The sequence below is a fragment of the Cantharellus anzutake genome (assembly GCF_015039405.1).
Source record: "Cantharellus anzutake strain C23 chromosome Unknown EI90scaffold_18, whole genome shotgun sequence".
Taxonomy (NCBI): domain Eukaryota; kingdom Fungi; phylum Basidiomycota; class Agaricomycetes; order Cantharellales; family Hydnaceae; genus Cantharellus; species Cantharellus anzutake.
The window spans coordinates 634608-661933 of record NW_024066968.1 but is presented as its reverse complement, the minus strand read 5'-3'; the positions used below and the strand labels follow the sequence as shown (position 1 = coordinate 661933).

Here is a 27326-nt window from a genome sequence, read left to right as displayed (position 1 = left end):
GGCAAGTACATGTGGTGAAGGGTTTACAGCCTTCACCATATTGCGTCATGCCATCTGTTTAGATGGCAGTTCAGATCTCGGTGCACGGGGAAGTTTGGGGCGACCACATGCAGCAGCCCCCATGGAAGTTTTACCCCGTCCCATTAGGACATCAAACATTTTGATGTCACCCATCTTTATGTGGATGGTGTGGGTTTCGAAATTGAGGGACGCTCCATTGGCATTCAGCCAAGGAGCTCCGAGAATGGCGTCGTAGTGGTCAATGTTAACGACATCAAAGTAGTGAGTAGTTGTAACCCCATGAATGGTTATGGGAGTATTCGTGTCATACATTATGCATGAATGACTGTTTTTGGTCCCCATCTGGAGAACCAAGGGGTTTGGCAACTCGAGCAGTGGAATGTGCACTGCTCGGACAAAATCTGGAGATAGGGCATCTGTTTCAGTGCCACTATCAAATAGGACAAAAGCGTTTACCCCGGTGATGTTAACCTTGCTGGTGAGCATCCACCTTAAGTCAGTGCTGCGGTTTTCAGGGTATTTACCCGCCTCTCACGAGATTCTAAACTTTGCATCGAATATTGGCAGGATTTTCTTCAGAAGCTTGTTAAGCACTGAAGAACTCGTCACACTTTGCATTGACGGTTTGTTGGATGAAGATTTAGGGACTGGTACTATGCCGTCCCTTTTGTAAGATTTTACTGCGTCATCGACAAGCTCAGCCACTATCTGCTCATCAGATGGCAGTTTGTCCGCTTGCCGAGCAGACACTAATTTAATGGAGAAATTTTCGTCCATGGGGTCCATGAACGTCATAGCACCGACGAACATGTCAGCATCCACCTCTATGTACTCCTCCTCCACTTCAGCAAGGAGGTTGGGGTCGTACGGGTTGTCCACGAGTTTATCATCGAACGCCTCATCATCAGCCATATAGTCCTGCACCTCTGCAGGATCTTCGACACCTTCCGGTTCTTCTACAGGCTCCGAGTCCTGTAGGTCTCACTCATCAGACTCGATGGCTATGTTGTACATGCACAGTTTGGGCTTGTCATGATTTGGGCAATCATGTTGATACCCTACTTTCCCGCATTTATAACAACACGGTTTCCCATCCTTATCCAAGGATGGCATCGATTTTGTCATTGTAGACAACGTCCACTTTTCTGTTTTTGGAGCCGGCAAATAGCTCGCACGGAAGGTCAAGCATTGCCTGCTCTTCTGAGTTGACATGTTCCCCCCAAAGGTGTTTTTGTACACTTTCTTGGCGGACGAGGAATCAGCAGCCTTTTTGGGTGCTGCTGCAGTATTGGTGTTTTGTTTTTGCATCATTTTTGATGCGGTTGGCACCTACAATACACAGAGATTGCCTTAATTGAATCATATGCATGGTCCAGGTGGAGCACAGCGGTCCACAACTCATCTTTTGTTGTGTAATCCACGGAAATTTCATGGCACATAACCATCTCCTGATGCATTTCGCCAGGGATGGTGTTCCAGAAACGTTCATTGAACGTTGCCTGGTCAGGAGGCATGATCATCTCCTCAGCTGCACGATACAGCTGATTATAGAAGTGTTTGATTCCCTTTGTGGAATCGTATGAAAGCGTTTTGAATGCTTTCGTGGACGCTACTGCTGCATGTTAGAACTGGGCAAGGGCAGACGATTCCGGAGGGGAACCAGAGACTTAGCAAGGAGGGACCTTGGCCTCAGCGACTCAAGTGGAGCGCTGTGCCATTGCTGTTTGTCCATTTGGTCCTTAATTTCATAGGAGGCGAGCAGGAAGTCTCTAGGGGGCATTTCAGGTCGATTTTAGACTAAGGACTAAAACAAGTATGTACAAGCGCCGATATATATAATGGAGAGGGCGAAAGCACAAGGGAACAAAGGGGATCTGAATGGGAACGAAGGCGTCCGAATGGGAACAAAGGGAAGACAGAAGCGGAGCGGTACCGAAGGTCATAAGGCAGAACCTGTGGTATGTTCGAAAGGAGGTAAGGAGGGTGAGGCCCAGAGGGGCAGGAGGATGAGGGGAAGTGGGGATGATGACTAACTGGCTAGAATGAGAAGAAGCAGCAGTCCAAATAGGGATGAGGGGAAAATGCGAGAGATACATTACAAGCGGCGAAAGAGCCGAAGATGATCCATGGAGCTCGGAGCTTACGGAGCTTATGGAGCTTACAGAGGTGGGGTTGAAAGTCCGAGGAATATTGGCAATGGTGTTTACGTAGTATGAGGTCACCAATGCAATGGACTAAGGCTGAGGTGGAGTCAAAGTCCGAGGTAGGAGCTATGATGGAGGCTCGGAGCAAAGGTATGAGCGGTGTCCGAGTATGAAGTACGGGACAGCGGCGGAAGGTCGTAACTTGGCGGGGGATCGACGGAAGAGGGCCAGAGGGAAGAGAGAGGGAGGAAAGGTGTGGAGGAGAGGAAAGGTGTCAGGTCCGAAGGTGAGTATCGGAGCGGACGGGAGAAGAGTAGGAGGGTGATGGAAGGGTGGAGGTGGCATGGGAGGTGAGAGGAGGTGTGGTGCCAGGACCGAGGGTGAATATCGGAACAGACAGCGGTAGGGTAGGACTCCGGAGGTGGTGAAGAAGGAGGTCCGGGAGTCGGGTCGGGATCTGATATGCACGGATATGACACTGCAGACTTCTTGATGAAGGTGCAGATAAGGATCTCCAGTAGATCCCAGAATGGGGGAGTTACCCCATTCTGCACTCCAATGCGTATATAGTGCATTAGGAGGTCTTGCGCCTCGCCTTCAACAGCGGTTGTCAAAGTGTGGATGTGAAACTCTGTCAGGGGATGGACCCTGGGTCCCCATGACCCCTCTCTCTACAACCCACAACCTAACTGTAAACAGCCTAGTCTCAAGGCACAGCTACTGTGGGTAAGAAAGTGGGTAAGATAAAGGCAAGTAATGTACACTTGCCTACTGTGGGTAAGAAAGTGAGAAGAAGGTTAACTTCTCACTTTCCCTCAGTGGCCCAATATGGCGAAAACTTCCGGGGATACCCAGAAGTCACATGAAGGTAGGATCTGGGGACCGGAGCATGCAGTGCGGGAAGCATGTGTGGGAAGTGGAGCGGGTCCGGATGCGGGTCCGGGTCCGGGCTAAGTCAGGGTATGTGCCCTGACAAACTCGTTGTAAGCTTCACCCTTCCACCCACACGACGACATATAGGCTAGCCAGGAGTGCAGCCAGTTGTGAAATATCTTTGAGTTATTTTCTCCAGACCATTTAATGGTCGGAGTTAGTCCCCGCATCTTTTTGAGCAGTTCTGGATGGACATCTGCAGGCAGTGGCTGCAGGATTCAAACTTCTACACTTTGGCATGCAGATTCAAGAAGCTGAGCCATGAACTCAGATGGATCAGGCACTATTTGTGCCACAGGTGCTGCATATGAACGCATGGTTGAGTCAAACAAACCGGTTGTACAGACGAGCAGTTTGGAAAATTGGATGAAGGCTCCCGTTTTATCTCGGTGCCAAATGGGTCTGGGTTGGGCCAGGACGAGCCACCCTCACCACCATCCTTGTCATCACCATCCCCACTCAGACGGTGGGGCCTTCTTCCTGAGTTAGACCTAACTTGGTCTACATGCCTCTTGCTCCCTTCTGGAGCTGCAGGCGGTTGTGAGAAATGGTGGTAATTATCCAGCACCCATCTGAGTGCTGTGCTGTGGGACAGTCTATCAGGGTTTTCACCATTTGCCCCATGACCCACATTGTATATGAATGCCATGTCTGTATCCAGATGGGTGTTAAAGTCAAAAGTGGATTCGCTGAGACTATGCTCAGCGAAGATTGGTCTGACCTTGGCAAGCTGTCTGCCAATGTCATCTACACAATCCTGGACATAGATCATGCGTTTTTTCTGTGTGTGATAATCATATGGAACACTGATGACTTCTGCACCACCATCCTCCTCCTGTATCATCTCCACAGTGGCCTTCATTGGCACTGTTTTCTTTCTCCCATGGTTGGGAGGGAAATTACGTGTTTGAGTAGCATCAACGCATGGTATTTTCACCCCACTGTTCGTGGGTTGCAACAACAGAATGAACGGCATGGGCACGAAGCCTGGCCTGAAATGGAGTGGAGAAGTTCCACTCTCCCCTGCAGTCGACGATCCAGCCAGTTGTCCTGGGTCAATCTCCCTACCTTTTCCCTTGGCGTCAGTGGTTATTGGCACCATCAACAGGGTAGGTGGCTTAGTTCCACTAAAGATGGGAACAAATCGTCCCTGGAGCCCGGAAGTTGTAGTCCAGAAGATTGGGGTTGAGAAAATATCAAATGATAAAACAACAAAGAATAACATGACCAGAGGTAAGGTAGGAGTGGGGAGGTACCAGAGGGAAGGAGGTACCAGAGGTACACGACCGGAGGTGCCGGAGGTGTGGAGACCAGAAGTGGGAAGGAGGGTGGATAGGCAAGTTGAGGGTCACCAACAACAAGCAGATTGATATCCTTTGAACAAGAGGTCCAAGGAAGTGGAGGTGTGGTAGGGGAGGTCCAGAGGTGATGTGGAAGTGGATGGGAGGCAGAGTGGGAAAGAGTCGAAGGAGGAGGTAGTCCTAGGATCGTTAGCATTGACCAGAGGCAGCAGAGAGAGATTGGGAGGGCTGGTGGAGGTCATAGGAGTTGTCTAGGACTAGGGTGGAGGGAGGTGGAAGATCCAGGATATGGCACTAAGTGTCAGTTCTGTAAAGGCCTAACTGCCTTTACCCATTCAACGTATGTGAAGGTCTAACCACCTTGTGAAGACCCAACCATCTTCATGTTTATTTTACATCTTTGGGATGATAATTTGATTTTCTTGTTACATGTGCACACAGCATTTCTTGCTATCTTGATGCAATATCAATGTATCACATGGGAGGAGAGTGTAAGGCCTGGATAGGCCACACACACTTCCTTTTGTTCAATAAATTTATCTTGTATATACATTTTGACCAAGTTATTGTAATAGTGCATGAAAGTGCACTTGTCTGCTATTTACCAAGCTGCATGTATATGCCGACTTTGGTGTAAACTTATACATTGTATATACTGTAAAGTGGCATGGGGTGTAGAAAGGCTCTTTAGCCTATCTACTCCCCTGTTGAAATTATAGCTTATTACAGCATAATCTTTCAATGGACTGGGAACCAGGCAACTTAACACAAGCTACATGCTTCAGGTAGAAACTACCCATGATTACCCAACTTACACTCCATTGCCAGCCCCCTTGACAAATCAGGGACACTGTGGATGTAATGGGCACAGCACTCTGTTCCAAGTTGCTGAAGCCAAGTCCCTTCAACCCCTCATCACCCCCGGAGCTCTGCCCCACCTCAGCCTGTATCCAACCACCCGGACACTCAAGCTCCACATGACACCCTGCCTTGGAGGCTTATGGACAGCTTCCAGGTAGGTTTGTGACACTTACAGAGAGCCAAACCCTGACAGAAATCTTCCCTTACAACCCTTCCTGTCTTATGCACTTCTCTCTTTTTTCTTCCTTTTGAGCATTTCTCATTTCTTCTTTGTTGCTGTAAGAAATGATTGCACAATAGGGGGAAAATTTTTTGGTCGGTTCAAAGCAATTGTGTGTGAAAAGTGTGATATGATTGAATATAAGAATGTGCAGTGCAGAGTGGAGCAAGCACTCTAGTACATAATTTCTGCCAACAAAATCATATGGGATCTGCATTGCTTCAATGTCAAGGCCATCTACAAAAACAGATCATTCCACAAGCAACTGTCAACGGACCCGGTCCCATGACCCCTCTACAGTCACAGCCTGGCTGTAAACACAGCCATCTCAGGCATAGCTACTGGTAAGAAAGTATAGATAAAGAAGAGTAGCTACACTGTACTGTGGTAAAAAGAAAAAGAACTTCACTTCCACAGTGCAAATGCGAAAACTTCGGGATACCGAAGTCACATGAGGGGATCGGGGTCGGATATGCGGGGGGAGCGGCGGGCAGGAGGGCGGGAAGGGAGCGGGTCGGACGGGGGGTCGGGCAAGTCAGGGTAGTGCCGACAGCAACATGGACCATTCTGCTGACTCTCGATCACCATTAAAGAATGGTTTTAAGTTCTGAAGAGCACGCAACCTCTGCTCATTTGCTGCTGGAGGAAAGCCCTGAACAATGGTTTGAGCTGCAAGAATGGACTGGTAATGTGGCTCAACAGCCGGCAAAACCGCCCTGAAAGTCTTTGCACTGCAACCATAGGCGACAATTTCATAATGGTGGTCATCCCAGGCAGAGCTGTGGGTCTCACAATCTGTCGCTCCATTAACGGTCACAAGTCCATCTTCTTGCACTTTCTCAGCTCCGAGCTCGAAAATGATCGATATTACTGGCATCCCTTCATTTGGAACGGTGATCTGGCGAGAAACATGGCAAGATGATGTAGTCTCTTGGCGATTGTTGAATTTCAAGTTGACCGCTGATGTTGATTTCGGTGAGATAGATGCATCTGGCGGACCCATATGAACAGGAATAACAGCATCAATCGACTTCTGATTGTCTTTGGCTTGGAGAGCCATGCCACGCAGCAGAGCTACTGCCAGGTTTGGAGCAGACAGCATTTGAGAATCTTCAGCCAGAGCAAAATGGGAAAAAAAGATATAAGACTTCGCAAATGCCATTCCTAAGGTGGGCACATCCGTGTTGGCCGTCACCGAGTGGGCACCCAATATCACATCACGGAAGATGTTGTCCGTAAATAGAGCCTGGAGAAAGCCGAGGACATGGACAGGTCGATGGAAATATGGGTCAAAAGGATGTTCAGCAATTGCTTTCGACAAAGAGAGTTGACGTTTCAAGGCAATATCATGCGCAATGGTCACAAGAAGTCGACCACAGAGTTCCCCACGCTCTCCCTCCACAAGCAGTCTCTTTTCACAAGCCCGAGCTAGAATCTCTGGGCCTTGCTGTTCTATTCCCCCACCATCAAAAGGGTCATTCAGGTGCCACGCTGCAGCCTCTGCCAGTATAGGTTCAGAGGGCGACCCAGCATGCATAAACTCGCAATGTTCAGGGATGGCATAAATAACACGCATGTGTGACTCAACGAGTTCTGATTCCATAGTCCTTGAGACTTGAGTCGTTCGGTCGAAGGTTACCCCGATGCGAACCCCCAGAGCAGCAATGACAGTGTGAAACACTCTCGCTTCGTCCTCTTGCGCAGTCAGTTTGTCTCTGGCAAATGCTATAACAGGCAATCCTCCCATCTCCACCCAGTTTTTGTGGTGGACATACCATCTGTTACGAATTAGTCAATTTTATCGCAAATTAAGTCGTAGACACTCACAGGCCACGTCCAAACCCTACCATCACATCTGTTTGACCCATGTTTTCAAGGCTGCATTTTTTATTCTGGCGCTTCAAAGATTGAAATACTTTGTCCTCAAATATGTCGAACGGCAGCTCAGTGAAAGGAGGGAAGAGGCGGAGGCCCTGAGACATATGAACTGATGGATGGCTAGCGCGCGAGGGAGCGAATTCCTGAAGATGAGAGCTCGTAGATAGAAAAATGAAAAAAACAGGGAATTCTGCTAGCTCAGACAGCACTTTGCCAAGGTTATGATAGGGCGAGTAATGGCGTGCCTCGCTCTGCATTTCCAGTGGGGGTTCGGTAAGCTGGTGGGCTTCATCAAAGTAAACAACAGATTTGACTTCTTCTGTTCTCCTATCATTACTGGAGATGGCCCCGACAAATGTGCGGCATGACTCCTTCATTTCGGCTTTGTGGAGGTCCAGTTCCTGTTGGGCTTCTCTTGCACCTAGCCCCGATTGAATCTTCCCAAGAAAGTTCAGTAGGTGGCAGCAACCATTAGTGCCTCCAGACATCACCTCCATCGCCCGATCCACTACAGAATCCAGGAACTCCTTCCTATTCGTACCAACTTTGGTCTCAGTCCGTCCTTCGTTGAGATAATTGGACCATTGCCGGGCTAGCGCTGCTCCTGTTTTATGTTTGAAGACGGATTCCCGAAGGAGTGCGGCGGCCTTTGTGAATAGCAGGCCCAATATAATTGCATACTCTGCCTGTAGGCGAAGATCGCTTTTTATCCGATGTTCTCGAAAATAATCGCGAAACTTCTCGTCCGGGGGAGGATAGGCTAGAGGCAAAATCAACATCATCGATCAAAAATATTAGATTTGCGATGGGACATTGCGCACTTTTGACACCATCGCCAAGCTCCTCACGAATATTTATTGGAATCGTAAATATAGAGAGCGCGGCCTCCTCGACGATTCTGGATTTCCCCATACCCGAAGACTGGATGACTGATATAGACCAATTATGCGGCCTCTCAGGTGGGGCGCATGCACCTGACCGCCAATACTCGTTCAATACATTGATAAGCAGCTGGGGCGTCTCTCCCTGATAAGGCTCTTGGAACGCTGATTGAAGAGCTGACGCAACTTGTCAGGCAAATGAGAAGCTCAAGACGAACAGGTGCTCACCGCTAACACTAAGACTCCTCGGAAGCCCACCAGCCTCCTGATTGGAAAGGCCCCCCAAGAACGGCATATCGACTAGTAATGAAATCAGATACACTATAATACTGCCACAGAACTTACCAGGGTTGAACAACGTTGAGAAAGACGTGCCGCCGTATGCTGTAAAAAGTTGAGGCCATAAATTTGGGTTGGCGTCAATGTATCCAGCACATGTGTCCGTATCAGGAGCATCGGCACCAATGGGTAGATACGTCGAGAGCATGATTTTTAGTAATATTACTGGTTCCCAGGGAACATGAAGTGTTTGTCCGAAAGTGCCAGGATTTGTAGTTCTATAGTCATTGATTGCCTGGATAATGCGACTGTCGAGCGGCTGGTCTCTGGCAGCCCCGTCTTTTGGGTCCACGTCCATTGAAGAACTGGACTGATTTCAAACCCTTCGCTACGGTCACGCACTAAACCTGAAGCGACCGGTCATGTGCCAGAAAAAAAACTTCGGAAATTCGGAAAAGACCGACTGGGTAGGAGTCTGCACTGAAAAATTTCGAAGTTAAATCGTAAATGGAGTTTGAATGAAATTTTTGGGAATTGAGGCCAAGCATCTCCGACTGAGGTGGTATGGTCGGTTTGGGTTGTTTTAGATACATATCAAGGATCTGGGAACGCCTTCAGTAAAATACATGGATTCTGTGTAACACTTGGTCATCAGATAGAACTCTCGCCTCAGTCTCGAAAAGAGTTTTGAGGGAGAGGAGTCCAAAGATTCAAAGAGCTCTTGGAAAGACTATCGAGTTCGGTGACAGCTGTAAAAATGCGGCATATGAGCGATGCAATGATGTACCGAGTGAATGAGTGACACTTACCAGCCAGAGGGATAACGATGGCCCAACGGCTAGACTGAACAAGGCTATAGCAACAACGGAAAGGGAAAAGAGGAGGATGTTGGTGTCAATGACGAGTGCAGTATATCCGGGTATGACCTCGAGCGCCAGACAGCAATCTTCAGGTACTAGTCAATGTTGATACTGGGGTGGTTCTGTTCGGTCTCTTCTGTGGTGTCACCATCACGAAACCGAACATGCCAAAATTCTGGCGATCTTGGATGTATCAAGTGAGAATGCACGTTGCCTATGAGCTACACCAGTGCTGACTTCCGTAACAGCTGGATCCTTTCACTTCCGGGCTTATGAGCACGGAAATGCATAACCTCAGCGTTCGATGTGACCAGCGCGAATTTAATCCACCAGCTGGAGAGCAATGTGGCTCCTATGCACAGGCATTCGTGAATTCAGCTGGTGGTTATATCAACAACCTCAACGCCACCTCCGGGTGCGAATATTAAACATTTCGTTCGGGCATCGATGGAGGGATATAGGGATTTTTGTTGGTTTCGTTGGTTTCAATGTCATTCTCATATGTGGATTGGTCAGGCTGACTCTTACTGAAGCGCTCGACATTTCAGACCCATGATTCCCTGAGCCAATTAGTACCTTCATCCACTCGTAATCGCTTAGATCCCCTTCACGCCCTCGTCGCTCGTCATGGTCTGAATTGAATTTGTTGGTTATGTCTACACGTAAAGTACCACGTCAACCGAGATAGATTATCAAAGGGTTCTTTAGTTTCCTCGAAACTTGGAGTAATAGGCTGGGATTGATCTCAGCCTCTATCTAATGTTACGAAGTCACAGAGGCTGGAGTCCTGCACAAAGAGAAGGAGTCCATTGAAAAGGTGACACCCTAATTTGATGCCGGATGGCCATGTGCCTTGCAGCAGTCGGCTGTGACGAGGATCAGATCGGAGACCAGTGGGTGAATTACTTGCCAAATGTGAATAACGGCTGTTCGAAGGAGTGTCGAGAAATGGGGAAATAAACGGAGGTGGGGATCGGTGGTAGTTACTCTCTGTGTCCTCTGACGATGGTGTCACGTGTGCGCTAGTCAATTTTGGATATCTGAGCACTATATAGTGCATGTTTAGGCATGTTTGAACGCGCCATTTTGCTCTCCGCGTCTTTACTACACATCTAGTCGTGCCCCGCGATACATTTCTTGGATCGCCTAAGCCATGGGGGTCCCAAAATTATGGGATGTACGTGGCTCACGTTCCTGCAGCCTCGAACACATTCAATGCAGTCATCTCCATAGCTGATCAAGGATACGGCTGAGACGCGTCCCTTAATGCATCTAGCTGTGGTGGATGGGTTCGAAAAGAATATCAATGGGGAACGTGGGTATTGACGCGAGATTTGTGTTTCGTTCACTGTCATCGCACTTCGCCAGCGGTTCAAAGCCATAACAGCGTTTTTGCCGTCACAATATTTGGTTTTTTCATGCAAAGAATAGCCGAGAAGGGGAAAATCCAGAACTCAGACTGGTGTTCTTTCGTCTCGCCAAACTCCTGGCTCAGCCCATCCTACCATTGTTTGTATTCGATGGGGGACGTAGGCCTGCGTGGAAGCGCAACAAAGAGATATCCCGGAAGCCTCACTGGATGGTACAAGGCGTCAAAGACATGATTTTAGCTTTTGGATTTGAGTTTGTGAGCTGGGCAACAAGAACTGTGAAGTGCAGTCTCCAATCAAGGAGAGTAGACGCTGACGCAATGCCCCCCCCAGGCGGAGAAGCGGAAGCAGAACTAGCCTACCTCAATCAAATCGGGGAAATTGATGCCGTTTTGTCGGACGATGTAGACAACTTTTTGTTTGGCGCCAAGATCGTGATCCGAAAGTACGTTACTTGCGTGCGTAAGATATGGCAGAGAAAGAACGTTCGTCTACCGTTTTTGTTCGTAGCCCCGGGAGAGGCCTTAAATCCTGCTCTCAATTCTCAAGGGAAGGACGATGGGTACCATGTGCGGATATTCAACGCGGATGTTCTCGCGAGCGATCCAGATCTTCGATTAACAAGAGCTGGCTTTGTCCTCATTGGACTCATGTAAGCATTGATTCGTTGCACAAGCGGTGTCCCATTCAATTTATCAAGGGGCGGGGGAGATTATGAACAGATGTCACCATCATTAAAGCGTTTTTATTGAGGCTCATATCAATATCTTAGGATCGTTTGGAAGGATCAGCTGTGGATGGCTGCGGCGTTGACACGGCGCATGCTCTGGCAAAATGCGGATTTGGGGATTCTGTTTTGGACGCCTTTGCATCCCTCACACCCGTGAGATTCCAGGCATTTCTTGACACTTGGAGAGAGGATCTTCGCACGGAGCTTCGTACCAATTCTCAAGGCTTTCTTAAGACTAAAAAGACTTATCGACTGGAATCCTAGACACATTCCCAAACCTGGATGTCGTGACGGCATACGCTTCACCTGTCACCTCGGAATCTACCTCAAATGGCTGCCCAGCGCCAGATCGATGGTGCCGTGAGCACAGCCTTGCCCGACTCGCGACTTTTTGTGAGAGTAAATTCGAGCGGGGAACTAAAACACATATCCAAAAGCGCTTCGCTAGCCTCCTTTGGGGTGGAGCCCTCATTCGCATCATTCGACGAGCAGCCTTGGATCTTGATAACGGCGTTAGGGAATCAGGACGACGTTTGGTATTATTTGAAACATCCCAACCAGAGACTCCGAAAACTCCCGGGCCAAAAGGGACAGCGGTCACAGGCGATAGCATTGTCGAAACACCATCTAAAGTAGTTGCGGCCTGCCTCTCTGAGCTGGCGCTGACCTCGCCTCAGCGATTGTTTCATCAGGGGGATCACCGGAAGCACCACTGATCACCCGTCGACCGACTATATGCTGGAATATCGAGTAGAAATTAATCCAGCGCAGCTCATTGCCTTGACCCTCGCTGGCATCCGAGGAGACAGAGAGGATATAGAACACGATAATCTTCTCAGTAGTACTGATGCAAGTCCCACTATGAATCACAAATTGCCCCGGCGCACAGCCAAGGGGCTTCGTGTCTGGGTTCCCGCCTCCATGCTAGAATTGGTGGAACCCAACTTGGTAGCAACCTATAAGGCTTCCCAGGCCCAAAAGGGAGCCAAAAAAAAAGTCAGGAAAAAAATCTGGTGTGCGCAGCAAATCCTCTGAATCAGCTGGCCGGACATGTGCCCTTTTTGATTCGGAAGACTCAATATTGGATGGCCAGCTAGCGACAACGCCAACTTCAAAGGTAGCTTTTCACCGCAATCTATCTCCGATCTTGGGCGACGATGATATAGGAGTAAAAGCAGCGCCCCGGTCACCTTCCGACGCGCTTGATAATCCCTTTGACCTAACATTTACGAATGTCAAACCCTTGGTGCGTCGAGGTCCTTCATCTACGAGTTCAGTCATTACTCGTGGAATTTTTCTCCGACCACGAGCCCCTGCAAACCAAATCCCATCCCGTTACATCCCCCCGGAAATTTCCAGAAGTGAATCACGCGATGCGAAGCCGTGTGACTCCGGGGCCATTTCCGGCAACAGAAGTCACACGGAAGTGTAGGGTACCAAAAGACTCCCGAAATGTTATTAAGATCAAAGGCGATTGCCATAGGACTGGATCCACTATCGGATTCTTCCGCAAGCGAGACTCATGACCGGGACGTTCGGGCAGACTCTCCGTCCCCGTCGCATCAAATGAGACGACAGGAAAGGATATGCTCGATCCCTGCGTCGGCGCAGACTCGATCAGCGTCTACAACTCCAAGTAGCAGTTGTAGAGATTATTGATATCAGTAGTAATTCGGATTCCGAACCGCGATCTCTCAAACCGTCGTCGTCGATCAATCAGCCTGTTGTGAACGCGGCGTTCCATATATGGCAACCCGCTTCAGCGGTTCACTCGCAACCCGGATGTAATATAGAAATGAGAAGAAACTGTAACTAACTAAAATACACACGGCGCTCCAGCGCCCATATTTATACTTCCCAACAATATTCCAGGCTCATCTATGCCCAGCGCTTACGCAGGCGCCTAGTAACCCGTAGAATATTCTCGGATATTCCGGTTCAGTTTCATCATGTGACTCATATTCCAACACAGCCCGTTCCGACAGGATCACTCGGCTCTCGAAAGGGTGGTCCAAGTAGACAAACAACACTTCCTCCATCTTGGGTTTGTGTTAGATACTGATCCAGGGTCGGCACGAAGGTCGCCGATGCGGACGCTAAGGCCGCGATGGCGCGATGCTCAGACAAGGCCGAGGGTAGGGCATTTGGCCTCAGCAACTCTAAAGGGAGTGCTGTGCCCCCTAGTTGTCTCTTGGCCCTCATTTCGAACTTACTGGGGCTGCCTTGTTGGGGTCAGGGCTTGGGGTCGTGGTCAAGTCGATATTAGAGCTAAGGTACTATAATGTATACTAGGATATATATATGAAGGTGAAATGAATAGAAGCGGACCCGGGCCGAAGGCCGAAGGGTCCGGAAGCAAATAGGAACAAAGAGCGGGGTTGGCCGCACCGCGGCCGGCAATGACCAAGGGTCAAAACAAACAATAACAGATAAATAAACGAAGGGGTGTAGGGCCGCGATAGCGGCGATGGTATCATAGCGGAGTAGGCGATGTCGCGGAGTCACGCTAGGTCGGTACCAGAGGCGGACTCGGGGCAGGGAGGTCGGTGTGGCTGTGGGGGAGTCGGCCAGGTGCAGGGGAGCCTAGGGGCAAGCGGGGAAGTGAGCAGGGGGTCCTCAGGGAGGATAGGGCTGAGGTCGGGCTCGCGCTCACGCTCGCATAGCGGTAACGGGCTCGGTGCATCGGACGGGCAGCTAACGGGCCGGAATGCATGGTCGTGACAGTTTGAGAGACTGCCAATGGAACGTCTTCACTAGTTACTCGTCCAGAGTGACGCTCATCGAGGTCAAGGGCAACAACGAGCACATCTAACGGAATCATCGACCTCTCAAGTCCTTAATCGGAGAACCTGAGTTTAATGGCCTCGGTCTCATGGCGGGATTTTGGATTAGATGCAGAACGTTAATCCCCATATATGGACGTGCTTTCTTGCTTCTGAACAATCTTTATTGCTTCCGTCTGCATGAGAGCAGCATTCTAGTGAAAGTATAATTAACGACAGCCACAAAATCGTCTTCATTTGTAATCGGTAGAAACCAATAACTGCGATTCAAGATGAGGGGACATAATTTTTGCCAACAAAATCATATGGGATCTGCATTGCTTGGATGTCAAGGCCATCTATATACAGATCATTCTACAAACCACTTTGACCATTCTGCTGACTCTCGATCACCGTTAAAGAATGGTTTTAAGTTGCAAAGGGCATCCAAATTCAGCTTATTTGCTGCTCGAGGGAAGTCCTTGACAATAGTATGAGAAGCGAGAATAGACTGGTAATGCGGCTCAACAGCCAGCGAAACAGCCATGAAAGTCTTTGCAGTGCAACCATAGGCAACGATTTCATAATGATGGTCATCGAAGTGTGTTTTGCCCGCAGAGTTGCGAGTCTCGCGAGGTGTCGCTTCATTGATGGTCACAAGTCCATCTTTGTGCACTGTCTCGTCTCCGAGCTCAAAAATGATCGATATTACTGCCATCTCTGTATTTGGAACGGTGATCTGGCGAGAAACACGGCAATCTTCAGTCTCCTTGCGATTTTTGAACTGCAAGTTGATCGCTGATGTTGATTTTGGTGAGATAGACATGTCTGGCGGACCCATATGAACAGGAATAACAGCATCAATCGACTTCTGATTGTCTTTGGCTTGGAGAGCCATGCCACGCAGCAGAGCTATTGCCAGGTTTGAGGCAGACAGCATTCGAGTATCTTCGGCCAGAGCGAAATGGGAAAAAAAGATATAAGACGTCGCAAATGCCGTTCCTAAGGTAGGCAGATCCTCCTTGGCTGTCACTGAGTGGGCATTCAATATCACATCATGGAAGTCTTCTGTAAACAGTGCGCAGAGAAAGTCGAGGACATGGACAGGTCGATGGAAATATGGGTTGTGAGGATGTCCATCAACTGCTTCCGACAGAGAGTGACGATGTTTCAAGGCAATATCATGTGCAATGGTCACAAGAAGTCGGCCACAGAGTTCCCCACGTTCTCCCTTTGCAAGCAGTCCCTTTTCGCAAGCCTTAGCTAGAATTTCTGGACCTTGCCGTTCTATTCCACCACGATCATAAGGGTAATTCAGGTGCCTCCCTGCAGCCTCTGCCAGTATAGGTTCAGAGGGCGATCCAGTGTGCATGAATTCCCTATGTTCAGGGATAGCATAAACAACACGCATGTGTGATTCGACGAGTTCTGAATCCATAGTTGTTGATGCTTGAGTTGTATGGTCGAAGGTTATCCTGATGCGAACCCCCAGAGCAGCAATGAGAGAGTGAAACACTCTCGCTTCGTTCTCTTGTGCAACCAGTTTATCTCTGGCCAATGAAATAACGGGTAATCCTCCCCCCCTCACCCAGTTTTTGTGGTGGACATACCAACTGTTATGAATTAGTCAATTTTATCACAAATTTAGTAGACACTTACAGGCCACGTCCGAACCCTGCCATCATGTCAAAAACCCGTCGGTTAAGGAAGAAGGGGTGAATGCGTGAGTCCGAATGCAGGCGGGGGCTCAACTAGAGGGGGTCCGAAGGCTCCGGTGATGAACTGAAGCCCTCAGGGAGCCCGGTTCTGCTGGATGGTACAAGAGGCTCTAAGAAGGACGCGGCCTCAGCGACTCGGAGGAGCGCTGTGCCTCCGTTACGTCTCCGTTAGTCCTTGTATTTCTTATGTCTGAGGTGTCTTGTAGAACAGAGACGGGAATCACTCAGAGGGACTTTGGGTGGCATTTTAGTCGAGATTAGAACTGAGGAACTACAGGTTCTAATCTACGTGTATTTATAAAAGTGGATGGGGAGGACTTTAGTCAAAGCCCGAAATGACAAAACGGGGAAAACACCGAAAGGTACCGAATGATACCGAGAGGTACCGAATGGTTCCGAACGATATCTAAAACGGGGAACCGAGGTGTCGGGCCAAGGAGGGCGGAGTTGGAGGCCGGAAAATGAATGAGGAAGACAAATGGGGAAGGGGGGTTAGCCGACTGAATGGTAGTCGTGCTAAGAATGGAAGATGACTAATAAGTGATAGCGTGAAGGAGATCACCGAAGGATACGGTTAGTTCCGAAAGCGGAGTTGCGTGTCCGAAGGATGTTGGGTGACTACAATAAATGAAGTGGGCGAGGGAATGGTTTAAGGGCATGTCACGGGATGTCGGAGGTCCGTCAGGATATCGGAGCAAATCCGGGGTCTCCGAATGTTCCGACTCGGGACCGAGGTTCCGGGATGGGAGTAGTCAAGGTTCGGTGTGTCGCAACCCGACCGGAGCTGAGACAGCCAGGAGGGAAGGTGATTTGGAGAGTGGGGAGGCATGGTGTAGGGGATGGTGAAGTTGTTAGGAAGGTGTGATGTGGTGGGAGTGTGCGGGGTCGGGATTCCGGGATATGACACATCACATCCGTTTGGCCCATATTTTCAAGGTTGAGTTTTTTATTCTGGTGTTTCAAAGATTGAAATACTTGGTGCGCAAATATGTCGAACGGCAACTCAGTAAAAGGAGGGAAGAGGCGGTGGCCCTGAGTCATGCGAGCTGATGGATGGTTGGCATGCGAGGGAGCGAATTTCTGAAGATGAGAACTTGTAGATAGAAAAATGAAAAAAAAAAAAACAGAGAATTCTGTGAGGTCAGACAGCACTTTTCCAAGGTTGTGATAGGGTGAGCAACGGCGTGTCTCGTTTTGCGTTTGCGGTGGGACGGGTTCCGTAAGCTGGTGGGCTTCATCAAAGTAAACAATGCATTTGAGTCCAGTGCCAGAGAAGGCTTTAGTAAACTCATGGCATGACCTCTTCATTGCAGTTATGTAGCCGTTCGGTTCCAGTTGGACACCTAGGCTCGATCGGATCTTCCCAAGAAAATTCAGCAGGTGGCAGCAACCATTAGTGCCTCCAGACATCACCTTCATTGCCTGATCGGCCACAGAATCCAGGAACCCCTTCCTATTCATACCAACTTCGGTATCGGTCCGTCCTTCATTGAGATAATTAGCCCATTGCCGTGCTAGTGGTGCTGTGCTGTTATGTTTGAAGATGGGTCCCTTGAGGAGTGCGGCGGCCTTTGTGAATAGCAGGTGCAATATAACTGCATACTCTGTTTGTAGGAGAAGATCGCTTTTCATCCCATGTTCTTGAAAATAATTGCGAAACTTCCTGTCCGGAGGAGGATAGGCTAGAGGCAAAATTAACATCCTCGATCGCAAATGTGAATTTGCAATGGAACATCGCGCACTATTGTGACCATTGCCAAGCTCCTCACAAATATTGAGTGGGATTGTAAATATGGAGAACGTGGCTTCCTCGACCATTCTGGATTTCCCCATACCTGAAGACTGGATAATTGACAAAGACCAATTATACGGTCTCTCTGATGGTGGCCGCGCACGCGACAACCAATACTCATTCAATACCTTAATAAGTAACTGGGGTGTTGTTCCCTGATAGGGTTCTCTAAACGCTGATTCAAGGTCTGATGCAACTTGTCAAGTAGATGAGGAACGCAAGACAAACAAGTGCTTACTGTGAACACTAAGACTCGGAAACCTGCCGACCTCCTGATTGGTAAGGTCCCTTAAGAATGGCATATAGACTATAATACTGTCACAGAGACAACATAACTTACCAGGGTTGAACAGCTGTGAGAAAGACATGGCGCTGTATGCTGCAGAAAGCCCAGCCCATAGCATTGGGGTTTCGGACATGTAGTCAGCACATGTATTCGTATCAGGAGCCTTGGTACCAGTGGCTAGAAACTTTGAGAGCATGATTTCGAGTAAGAGGATTGGTTCCCAGGGAGCATGAAGCGTTTGTTTGAAACTGCCAGGACTTGCAGCTCTAAAGTCATTGATCTCCTGGATAATACGAGCGTTGAGCTCCTGGTCACTGGCAGCCCTGTCTTCTGAGTCGACGTCCATTGGGGGGACTGGTGAATGTGAAGCGTTTGTTTGTTTGTTTGTTTGTTTAGCCTGCAAACTTCAGGGGCAGGCGTCTCGAGAAAAATACATGCAAATAAAGTAGAAATAAGAAAATAAGTCCCACTCAAATGAAGCCCCCCTGGTGAGTCGTCACTTGGATATCGTGTTGCCAGCACTGAAAATGGGAGGGGTTCCGCTTCGCAAAGTGGACGTTATCTCTTGGGATGTCTTTCCATTGTCTCCTAAGGTGTGTTTTTCCTCCGCTTTCATTTACGAATCTGCCACCTGCTTGATCCCTTCTTCCTACCTAGCAAAGACCCGAGTTGCAGCTGTGGCACTCCCATCGAGACATGAGAGCACATTCTCATGGATCACCCTCTATACTGCGACCACCAAGAAAGGTGTGTCTGGTGCGTAGTTGGGGGGCTAGCGCATTAGCGTGCGACCCTTTTCGGAAATATCCGAAGAGGCTGTGCGAGTCACGCGCACATTATAACGTGACATATTCTGGCTACTGTATAGTCATTTAATTCTTTTGAATTATTTTCTTTTCAGTTCTTCACGCTATTAAGCTAAGACTGAGGTCTACTGTCCTAACCCAATCAATGCACATTCCCATTCAATGCAACAAGTTCAAATAGAAATCAAAGGCAAAATGGAGTTTGAGGTTGAGGAGATTCTCAACTCAAAGATTGACCAACGTAGATGCAACAAGCTGCTCTACTTGGTCAAGTGGTTAGGTTATGAAGGGACTGACAAGGAGATGCAATGGCTCCTGGCCAGCAAACTTGATCATGCCTCTGACCTTGTTGAGGCATTCCACTCTCGGTATCCAGCCAAGCCTGGACCTGATGTTCCTTAGGAATCCGACCCCTCTCCCATCTCTCCTTTCCTTCCACTCTGTCAGGGCATACACCCTGACCTAGCCCACACCTGCATCCACACCCACACTTGCACCTGCACCCATGCCCACACCCGGCTGTTGCACTTCCCGCACTTGCCCTGTGCCGGATGCTCCATGCAGCTGGATGCCCCGGGCCTTGGGTCTCATATGACTTCCAGATGTCTCTGGAAGTTTTCAATCTATTGTGGCCACTGTGGGAAGATGAGAAGTTAACTTCCTTCTCATCTCTGACCCACAGTAGGTTGTGCCCTGGACAGGGCTGATTACACCTGAGACTGTGGACCATAGGGGAGGGTCATGGGGACCCGGGAGTTGTCCCCTGACACACTCCTCACTTTCATTTTCATTTCTATTTTCATTTTTCTGTAATTACAGCTCCCCTCACCTTACTAATTCTGGGCCTTCATGGGTTCAGGTATAAGAAGGGGATACTGTCATATCCATCCACTGCCACCACCTTCTGTCACCTCCAGCCACCCTGGGTTGCCTCTGCTCCTTCGTCTCCAACCTTGGAGCCTCTGGATTCTGCAATCCCCTCTGTGTAAGGACTGGCAATGTGTATCCACACATTGTCCATCTTCGCCCCAAGTGTGACTATAGTCATGCTGCAGTATATTATCACAGTTGTATAATACTAAGCCGCATTATATCATGTAAATACATGTATATACAATGCGCAGGTAGAGTAAAGGTAACTTAGCCTTTACTCCCCCATTAACAATACAGCCTATTACAGCATACTTGTGAGACAGACTGGGAGTGTGAGGCGATCTTAACCACATGCTTACACTTTTTTATGCTCAGTAAGTTAATCCAGTTAACCCTGTGCTTGTTCCCAATTCGATCAATGCTGCAAAGCATGTTGATCTAATCTACACCCAGACCCTCTTCCCCAATGAGTTCTTGAGGGGCAGCTGGATCGTCTTCTTCTTGAAAGAAGACAAAGACTGTGCAGAAATCTGCACAAGAACTCAATCCTGTTGCAGATGTTGGTGAGCCCGACACTGCACCAATTGACCCTGACCGATCAGGAGCCCTAATGTGCCTCCAGATGAGCTAGACTTGTCAGGAGTGGTGGCTGATACAGAAGTACCAGCTGTGATTGCTGCCAATCTGGACAACATGCTGATTGACACTGAGACTCAGTCAGTGGTGAGATGTCAGGGACATGTCCGGGTCGAGGCAGTCTGGGCATAGCATCCGGCGCTGAGGACCTCATGGGGGGTAGACTGGGCATGCATACTGGCAGGCCCAATGTGGGACAGCGGTCCCTGGCCACTTAGACTGAAGTGGGAATGTGTCAGGGACTCGTCCGGGGTCGAGGGAGCCTGGGTGTAGCATCCAGGGCTGAGAGCCTGGTGGGGGGCAGATCAGGCGTGCATACTGACAGGCCCAATGTGGGACAACGGTCCCTGGCCACTTAGACTGAAGTGGAAAGATGTTATTGTTATTAAAAGGGGAATGCTATACTACTTACCTGAAGTGGAAAGCTGAGAAGAAGGCTACTTCTTCGGTTCCCACTTCAGGTATGTTTATATACATGCGGCTTAGGTCACCTGATGGATGCCATGTCACCTGTCAGAGACCAGATTCGAGATGAGGGAGAGTCTCTGTAGCGGAGGGCTTTGGCCTCAGCGACTTATGCCAAGAGCGCTGTGCCTAGTGACACGTCCGTGCCCTAACTTACTGACTGGCAATCAGAACCGAAGGGGGGTAACTCTAGTTGATTTTATTACTGGAGTGTAACCTATGTACAAGTTGGATATATATATGGTTACAGCGAAGACGGGTCCACAAATGGCGGAGCTGAACGGAGCGGAACTAACGGGGTTAAACATTAGCCGACTGAATGTTACCAACGAGTCGGGTTGTGGGGTTAGCGGAAAGGCAGGCGATAACCCAGAAACGGAAAGGAGGGATGGGCCTGAAGGTGGGCTCTGCAGGGCAGGCGAGTGTATTGCCCAGCGGAGGTGGGAGTGCGCTAGCGGACGTCGGAGCTGTCCGGAAGTCTTTGGGGCTCCATACTTAGGGAGGCATTGGTAATAAATTGAAAGGAGGGGGTGGTGACCATCGAGGGGTGCCGAGAGGATTGCGGAATACGGGAGCTCCGAGGTTAGTGAGGAAGGAGCGGAGTTAGACCGGAGGGATCGAAGGGACCGGAAGTCGATGGCCGGGGATGGATATGACAGTATCCCCTTCTTAGGCCTGAACCCTTGAAGGCCCAGAATTAGTAAGGTGAGGGGAGCTGTACTTACAGAAAAAGAAAAAATGGGAAAATGAAAAATGGAAGTGAGGAGTGGAGGGAGAAGGAGAAATGGGAGAGGAGTCAGGGTTCCTAAGGAGCTTTGGGTCCAGGCTTCGCTGGGTACCGAGAGTGGAACGCTTCGATGAGGTCGGAGGCGTGATCGAGTTCGCCGGCAAGGAGCCATTGGGTCTCCTCATTGGTCCCTTCATAGCCTAGCCACTTGACCAGGTAGAGCAACTTATTGCATCTACGTCGGTCGATCTTGGAGTCGAGTATCTCCTCGATCTCAAACTCCATCTCGCCTTTGATTTCTACAGGAGGCAGAGGTGGCTGGTGGGGGTTCGGAATGGTGTTTGGGACGGAGGGTTCGATCTGCGAGACATGGAACACAGGGTGGATGGCTTGCATGTTTTCCGGCAGGTGGAGAGTGAGGGAGTGAGTTCCAATGCGGGCGATAATCTCGAATGGGCCGAGGTTTTTCTCGGAGAGCTTTTTGGAAGGTTGGGTGGAGCGGAAGTACTTAGCCTTTACGTAGACCGAGGTTCCTACTTCGAAAGCTGGGGCAGGGCTCCGATGGGAGTCTGCCGGGCCCTGATAACGGATCTGAGCGAGATGCATTTCCTTGCGAAGGAAGTGGTGGAGGGAGTCGAGATCGATGGAGTACTCTTGGGCATGTACTGATGTCAGGTCTCGCTCTGGGTGAACGGTGATGTTCGGATGGTAGCCTTTGTTGGCGAAGAACAGGGAGACACCCGTGGTGGCATTCGGAGTGTTGTTGTATGTGAACTCTGCGAGAGGCAGGAGTTCGGACCAATTGTCCTGCTGGTAGTTACTGTAGATGCGCAGGTACTGCTCGAGCATCTGGTTCATCCGTTCGGTCTGACCGTCTCCTTCCGGGTGATAACCGGAGGTGAAGTGGAGGCGGATGTCGAGGGCCTTACCAAGTGAACGGAAAAAATGAGAGACAAACTCCGGACCCCTGTCGGAGGTGACGTGGGATGGAACTCCGTGCTTGGAGAACACATGGAGGAGGAAGAGCTTGGCCAGTTCCGGAGAGGTGATGGTATCGTGGGTAGGGATGAAAATGCACTGTTTGGACAGGCGGTCCACGATGACCAAGATGGGAGTGAATCCGGAAGAGGAGGGTAGCTGTTTGATGAAATCCATGGAGATGGAGTTCCAAGGATGTTCGGGGATGGGGAGTTGTTTGAGTAAGCCGTAAGGCTTATGACGGGGAACCTTGGCACGGGCACACGAAGTGCAGGAGGATATGTAACTCTTGACGAAGTCATGGATGCCCGGCCAGGTATACTCACAACGTACTAGATCCAGAGTCCGGTTTTGCCCGAAGTGTCCGGAAAGTTGGTGGTCATGTTTGTCTCGCAAAACGCGGAGACGGTGTCAGGGACTGCGTGTCAGTTCACGACGATAAAGGTGTTCCCGAGAATCCTAGTCGTTGTTAACGCTGAAGCGCTGTAGGCAGGATAATCGCCCACGCGCAGCGCCGGCTCGGATACCCGTTTCCACGATTAGAAAACCACCTTTCATTCATACAACGACTCGACACGGATTTGGTATCTAAAAATAGTACTAATTCCTACAATCCCATCGATACCAAGAACGTCCTAATCGGTGGAGAATTGACGGAGTTCTGTGTTGGACAAGTTAGGCACGGCAGGTCACGAGTATGTGCGGGCGTGGGAATCTCAAGGAGCAACCCAGAATTCCAGCCTCACTCGTTCCCACGGCGTCTAATAAATTGGTAAAAATGCTCATTGGCTGCGTAATAGTTCCATTCAGCCACATTTCCAATTTTGGCCTTTAATTCCGTAAATCCGTTGAGAAATCGCTTATTTTCTTTTATTTTCATATTTTGCCATCATTTCAGTTATTGATTGATATTCTTTTATTGATACTGTTACCCTCTTTTATTATTTCGCCTAATAAGGTACCCAGGTGCCATATGGCACCAATATTTCTCATATATTATTTCTAAAAATAATTATTAGATATAATCCTGTACATACCGGATTTGTGAAAAGAAGTTCTCCCCTCCCCCATTTTCTCTAAGGTGCTAGGACGCGCTAGAGAGGGTGTGAGTGTGTGGAATTCCAACAGTAGGAATAAGGGCAGTGATCTAGCTCACAACGAGTGAGTAGTGGACACTGAGCCCGGACCTTGCGGAAATCCCGGAGAACCCACCGCGGAGTTTCAGGATTGAGCATAGCGATGTTTAGTGGAGAAAGTAGAGTTTAGGGAGAGTTTGGCCCCACGAGCTTAGTCGGCATAGAGAGCCGCGAGCCCTCTTTCAACGTAAATGCGATTGTCCAGCCTTAAGAGGCCTTCGGCATCAACGGACCAGCGGGAGTTGGGGAGGTTGGGGGAAGCGAGATGAGAAGAGATTGTGGTGTCAGAGGAGAGGTGTCAGGGCACACCTGCCTGACCCGGCCCCACCCAGCCCCACTTCACCCGGTACCCCGCCACCCAGCCTTCCCCTACCTCCTCCCCCCTCTTCTTCCTTTCCTTCTTTCTCCATTCCACTCCCTCTTTACTTATTTCACCTTCTCTTTATTTTCTCTTTATTCTACACGGATGACCTTTCCTTGTATCAATGTACCATTGACCCACCCTGTCAGGGACGCGTCCGGGGTCGAGAGGGCCCGGGGGTAATATCCGGCACTGAGGCCGTCGCGGGGTGTGGAGCGGGCGTGCGTACTGGCGGGCCTGATCTGGGACAGTGGTCCCTGGCCACTCAGACTGAAGTGGAGAATGTGTTATTATTATTAAAGGGGAAAACTATACTACTTACCTGAAGTGGAGAATGTGAGAAGAAGGTTACTTCTTCGGTTCCCACTTCAGGTACATTTATGTACATGCGGCTTGAGTCACATGACAGGTGCCACGTCATCCTCGGAGGCAGCCGCAGGCATCCGGGTGTCCCCGTGGGGGATCCCGAGAGCGTCCGCTACATGCGTGTGTGCTGGGCACAGCAGGAAGCCGTCCGGGGTGTGTGGGCCGGACGGGTCAATAGTACATCGATACAAAGGAAGGTGGTCCATGTAGATAGAAAGAAATAAACAAGAAGAGGAAGATGAGAAGAATGAAATAAAGAAAGGGGAAAGAAGAGGGAAAGGAAAGGGGAGGAGAGGGAGGAAGGAGGGGGGAGGGGGATAGACAGCGGGGAGCGGGTGTGGTGTGGCCGGGTGGGCCCGGGTCAGGTGGGTGTGCCCTGACACACCCGCAGTGCGCTCACGACACGCCCAGCCCGGGCGCCTCGGGCGACCCCCGCTATCTCCAGCTCGCGCGTTCACAGCGGACGCCCTCAGGATCCCCCACGGGGACACCTGGGTGACTACGGCTGTATGCGAGGATGACGTGGCACCCGTCATGTGACCTAAGCCGCATGTATATAAACATACCTGAAGTGGGAACCGAAGAAGTAGCCTTCTTCTCACCCTTTCCCACTTCAGGTAAGCAACATAGTATTCCCTTTTAATAATAATAACACCCTTTCCCACTTCAGTCTGAGTGGCCAGGGACTGCCTCCTGAGCCGGGCCCGCCAGTACACATGCCCGCTCTACACCCCGCGAGACTTCCAGTGTTGGGCGTCTCACCCGGGCCCCCTCTACCCTGGACGCGTCCCTGACAAGAGGGAGGTTAGGATGTCTCGATGAGTACGGCTGCTCGGATTACTGTGGCAGCTAGGAACGTGGCTCGTAAGGATGCAGTGAGCTGCTCCGAAGTGAAGACTGGTCGGAAGTTCTGCAGATTGACGTGAGCGTAGTCCATATCCCCTTCTTTGGGATAGATGTCCCAGCGTCTAGTCAACGCATCTGGTTTAACTCCGAGTCTTCCGGGACGGAATCGGACAGTCATGTGGAATTGGGAGAGGAACTCAGACCAGCGGGCTTGCTGCCGGGTCAAGAGTTTGGTGGTGGAGAAATACTTGAGGTTCTTGTGGTCAGTGACGACGTCGATTGGGGTTCCTGAACCTTCGAGGTAGTGACGCCATGATCGGAACGCATCATGAATGGCAAGCAGTTCCTTGTCATGGGTGTCGTAATTGAGCTCCGGCGCCGAGAGTGTTCTAGAGCGGAAGGCAACGGGGCGAATCTCTCCATCATCTGTCAGGGCACACCCGCCTGACCCGGGTCCACCCGGACCCACCCAGCCACACCACACCCGCTCCCCGCTGTCTATCCCCCTCCCCCCTCCTTCCTCCCTCTCCTCCCCTTTCTTTTCCCTCTTCTTTCCCCTTTCTTTATTTCATTCTTCTCATCTTCCTCTTCCTGTTTATTTCTTTCTATCTACACGGACCACCTTCCGTTGTATCGATGTACTATTGACCCGTCCGGCCCACACACCCCGGACGGCTTCCCGCTGTGCCCAGCACGCGCGCATGTAGCGGACGCTCTCGGGATCCCCCACAGGGACACCCGGATGCCTGTGGCTGCCTCCGAAGATGACGTGGCACCTGTCATGTGACTCAAGCCGCATGTACATAAATGTACCTGAAGTGGGAACCGAAGAAGTAACCTTCTTCTCACATTCTCCACTTCAGTCTGAGTGGCCAGGGACCACTGTCCCGGATCGGGCCCGCCAGTACGCACGCCCGCTCCACACCCCGCGACGGCCTCAGTGCCGGATATTACCCCCGGGCCCTCTCGACCCCGGATGCGTCCCTGACACTGACATCATCACAGCGAATGGAAAGGATTCCGGAGATCGCGTAATTGGAGGTGTCGGTTTCTACAATGAGGGGGGTGTCAGGTAGCCAATGTGTGAGGATAGGGGCGGAAGTGAAGGCTTCTTTCAAGGTGTTGAAAGCAGAGCGACAATCATCAGAGAATAGCCAGGGGGCTCCTTTACGTGTGAGGCGTGTCAAGGGGACCACAATGTCGGAGTATTGGTGAATGAAACACCGATAGAAGTTAGCGAAGCCAAGGAAGGATTGGACATCCTTGACTTTACGGGGTTCGGGCCAATCTTGGACGGCTTTGACCTTCTCGATGGACATGGTGAGTCCGGAAGGAGAGAGGCAGTAACCGAGATATTCCGTAGTGTCCGTATGAAACTCGCATTTCTTCGGATTGGCGTATAGGCCGTGTTTGCGGAGTCTCCTAAGAACTTCTCGGACATGCTCCTGATGCGAAGCCATGTCTTCCGAGTAGGTAAGGACATCGTCTAGGTAGACTACCACAGAAACGTCCAAGAGGTCAGCAAAGATCATGTTGACGAATCGCTGGAAAGCCACAGGTGCATTCATGAGACCGAATGGCATGACAAGCCACTCATAGGAACCATAGCACATGCGGAAAGAGGTCTTCCATTCGTCGCCTGCTGCAATGCAAACCAGGTGGTAAGCATGCCGGAGGTCGAGTCTGGTGTAGACCGTGGCACGGCTAGGTGCGTCAAGGAGGTCGGAGATGCGGGGAAGTGGGTAGCGATCCTTTTTGGTGATCTTGTTCAGCCCTCGGAAGTCAACGCAAAGACGGAGGGATCCATCCTTCTTGTGGACGAAGAGGACCGGTGCCACGTGAGCGGAAGTAGCGGGGCGAATGAACCCGGAGGCCAGGTGTTCATCTAAGAACGCCTGGAGGGCCTCGAGTTCCGAAGTAGAGAGAGAGTACATGGTACCCAAGGGTGGGGAGGTGCCTTCCTCAAGGTCGATCTTTAGGTCGTGCTCACAGTGCGGTGCCAGCATCGAGGCTTTGCTCTTACTGAACACATCTGTGAACTCGTGATACTCCTTCGGAACGGCCGAGAGGTCGACGGAATCGGTGTGGGTGTTAGA

The 27326-nt window shown here is 50.1% G+C and overlaps 4 protein-coding genes across 4 annotated transcripts; 1 reads left to right on the top strand and 3 right to left on the bottom strand.

Moving 5' to 3' along the window:
• Positions 1 to 5597: 5597 nt before the first annotated feature.
• Positions 5598 to 8700, bottom strand: EI90DRAFT_3053057 (uncharacterized protein). The gene is made up of 7 exons (XM_039059997.1): positions 8585 to 8700; positions 8468 to 8539; positions 8180 to 8416; positions 7850 to 8118; positions 7308 to 7795; positions 6038 to 7258; positions 5598 to 5746 (listed from the first exon to the last, which is right to left on the bottom strand). The coding sequence occupies exons 2-7, from the start codon at positions 8532 to 8534 to the stop codon at positions 5731 to 5733; spliced, it is 2298 nt and encodes a 765-aa protein (XP_038917272.1). The 5' UTR covers positions 8535 to 8539; positions 8585 to 8700; the 3' UTR covers positions 5598 to 5730.
• A 1831-nt stretch (positions 8701 to 10531) lies between these two features.
• On the top strand, positions 10532 to 12513 carry EI90DRAFT_3145283 (PIN domain-like protein; the record flags this gene model as incomplete). Its single annotated transcript, XM_039065260.1, has 8 exons — positions 10532 to 10555; positions 10612 to 10697; positions 10810 to 11036; positions 11082 to 11210; positions 11259 to 11383; positions 11521 to 11686; positions 11743 to 12110; positions 12250 to 12513. The coding sequence occupies 8 exons, from the start codon at positions 10532 to 10534 to the stop codon at positions 12511 to 12513; spliced, it is 1389 nt and encodes a 462-aa protein (XP_038917271.1).
• Positions 12514 to 15012: 2499 nt separating this feature from the next.
• Positions 15013 to 15651, bottom strand: EI90DRAFT_2830562 (uncharacterized protein; the record flags this gene model as incomplete). The annotated part of the gene is made up of 1 exon (XM_039053613.1): positions 15013 to 15651. A coding segment is annotated over one exon (639 nt), but the record flags the coding sequence as incomplete, so codon positions are not given.
• Positions 15652 to 16961: 1310 nt separating this feature from the next.
• Positions 16962 to 18382, bottom strand: EI90DRAFT_3015561 (uncharacterized protein; the record flags this gene model as incomplete). The annotated part of the gene is made up of 5 exons (XM_039056908.1): positions 16962 to 17051; positions 17111 to 17640; positions 17701 to 17937; positions 17989 to 18057; positions 18091 to 18382. The coding sequence occupies 5 exons, from the start codon at positions 18380 to 18382 to the stop codon at positions 16962 to 16964; spliced, it is 1218 nt and encodes a 405-aa protein (XP_038917269.1).
• Between the last annotated feature and the right edge of the window lie 8944 nt (positions 18383 to 27326).

What these genes read in the sequence shown, in the direction of transcription:
- EI90DRAFT_3053057 (XM_039059997.1), bottom strand. Translation starts at nt 8,534, where the DNA reads ATGCCGTTCTTGGGGGGCCTTTCCAATCAGGAGGCTGGTGGGCTTCCG. An exon ending in GAGGAGTCTTAGTGTTAGCG is followed by an intron (nt 8,417 to 8,467) that starts GTGAGCACCTGT and finishes AAGTTGCGTCAG; the next exon opens with CTCTTCAATCAGCGTTCCAA. An exon ending in GCTTGGCGATGGTGTCAAAA is followed by an intron (nt 8,119 to 8,179) that starts GTGCGCAATGTC and finishes TTTTGCCTCTAG; the next exon opens with CCTATCCTCCCCCGGACGAG.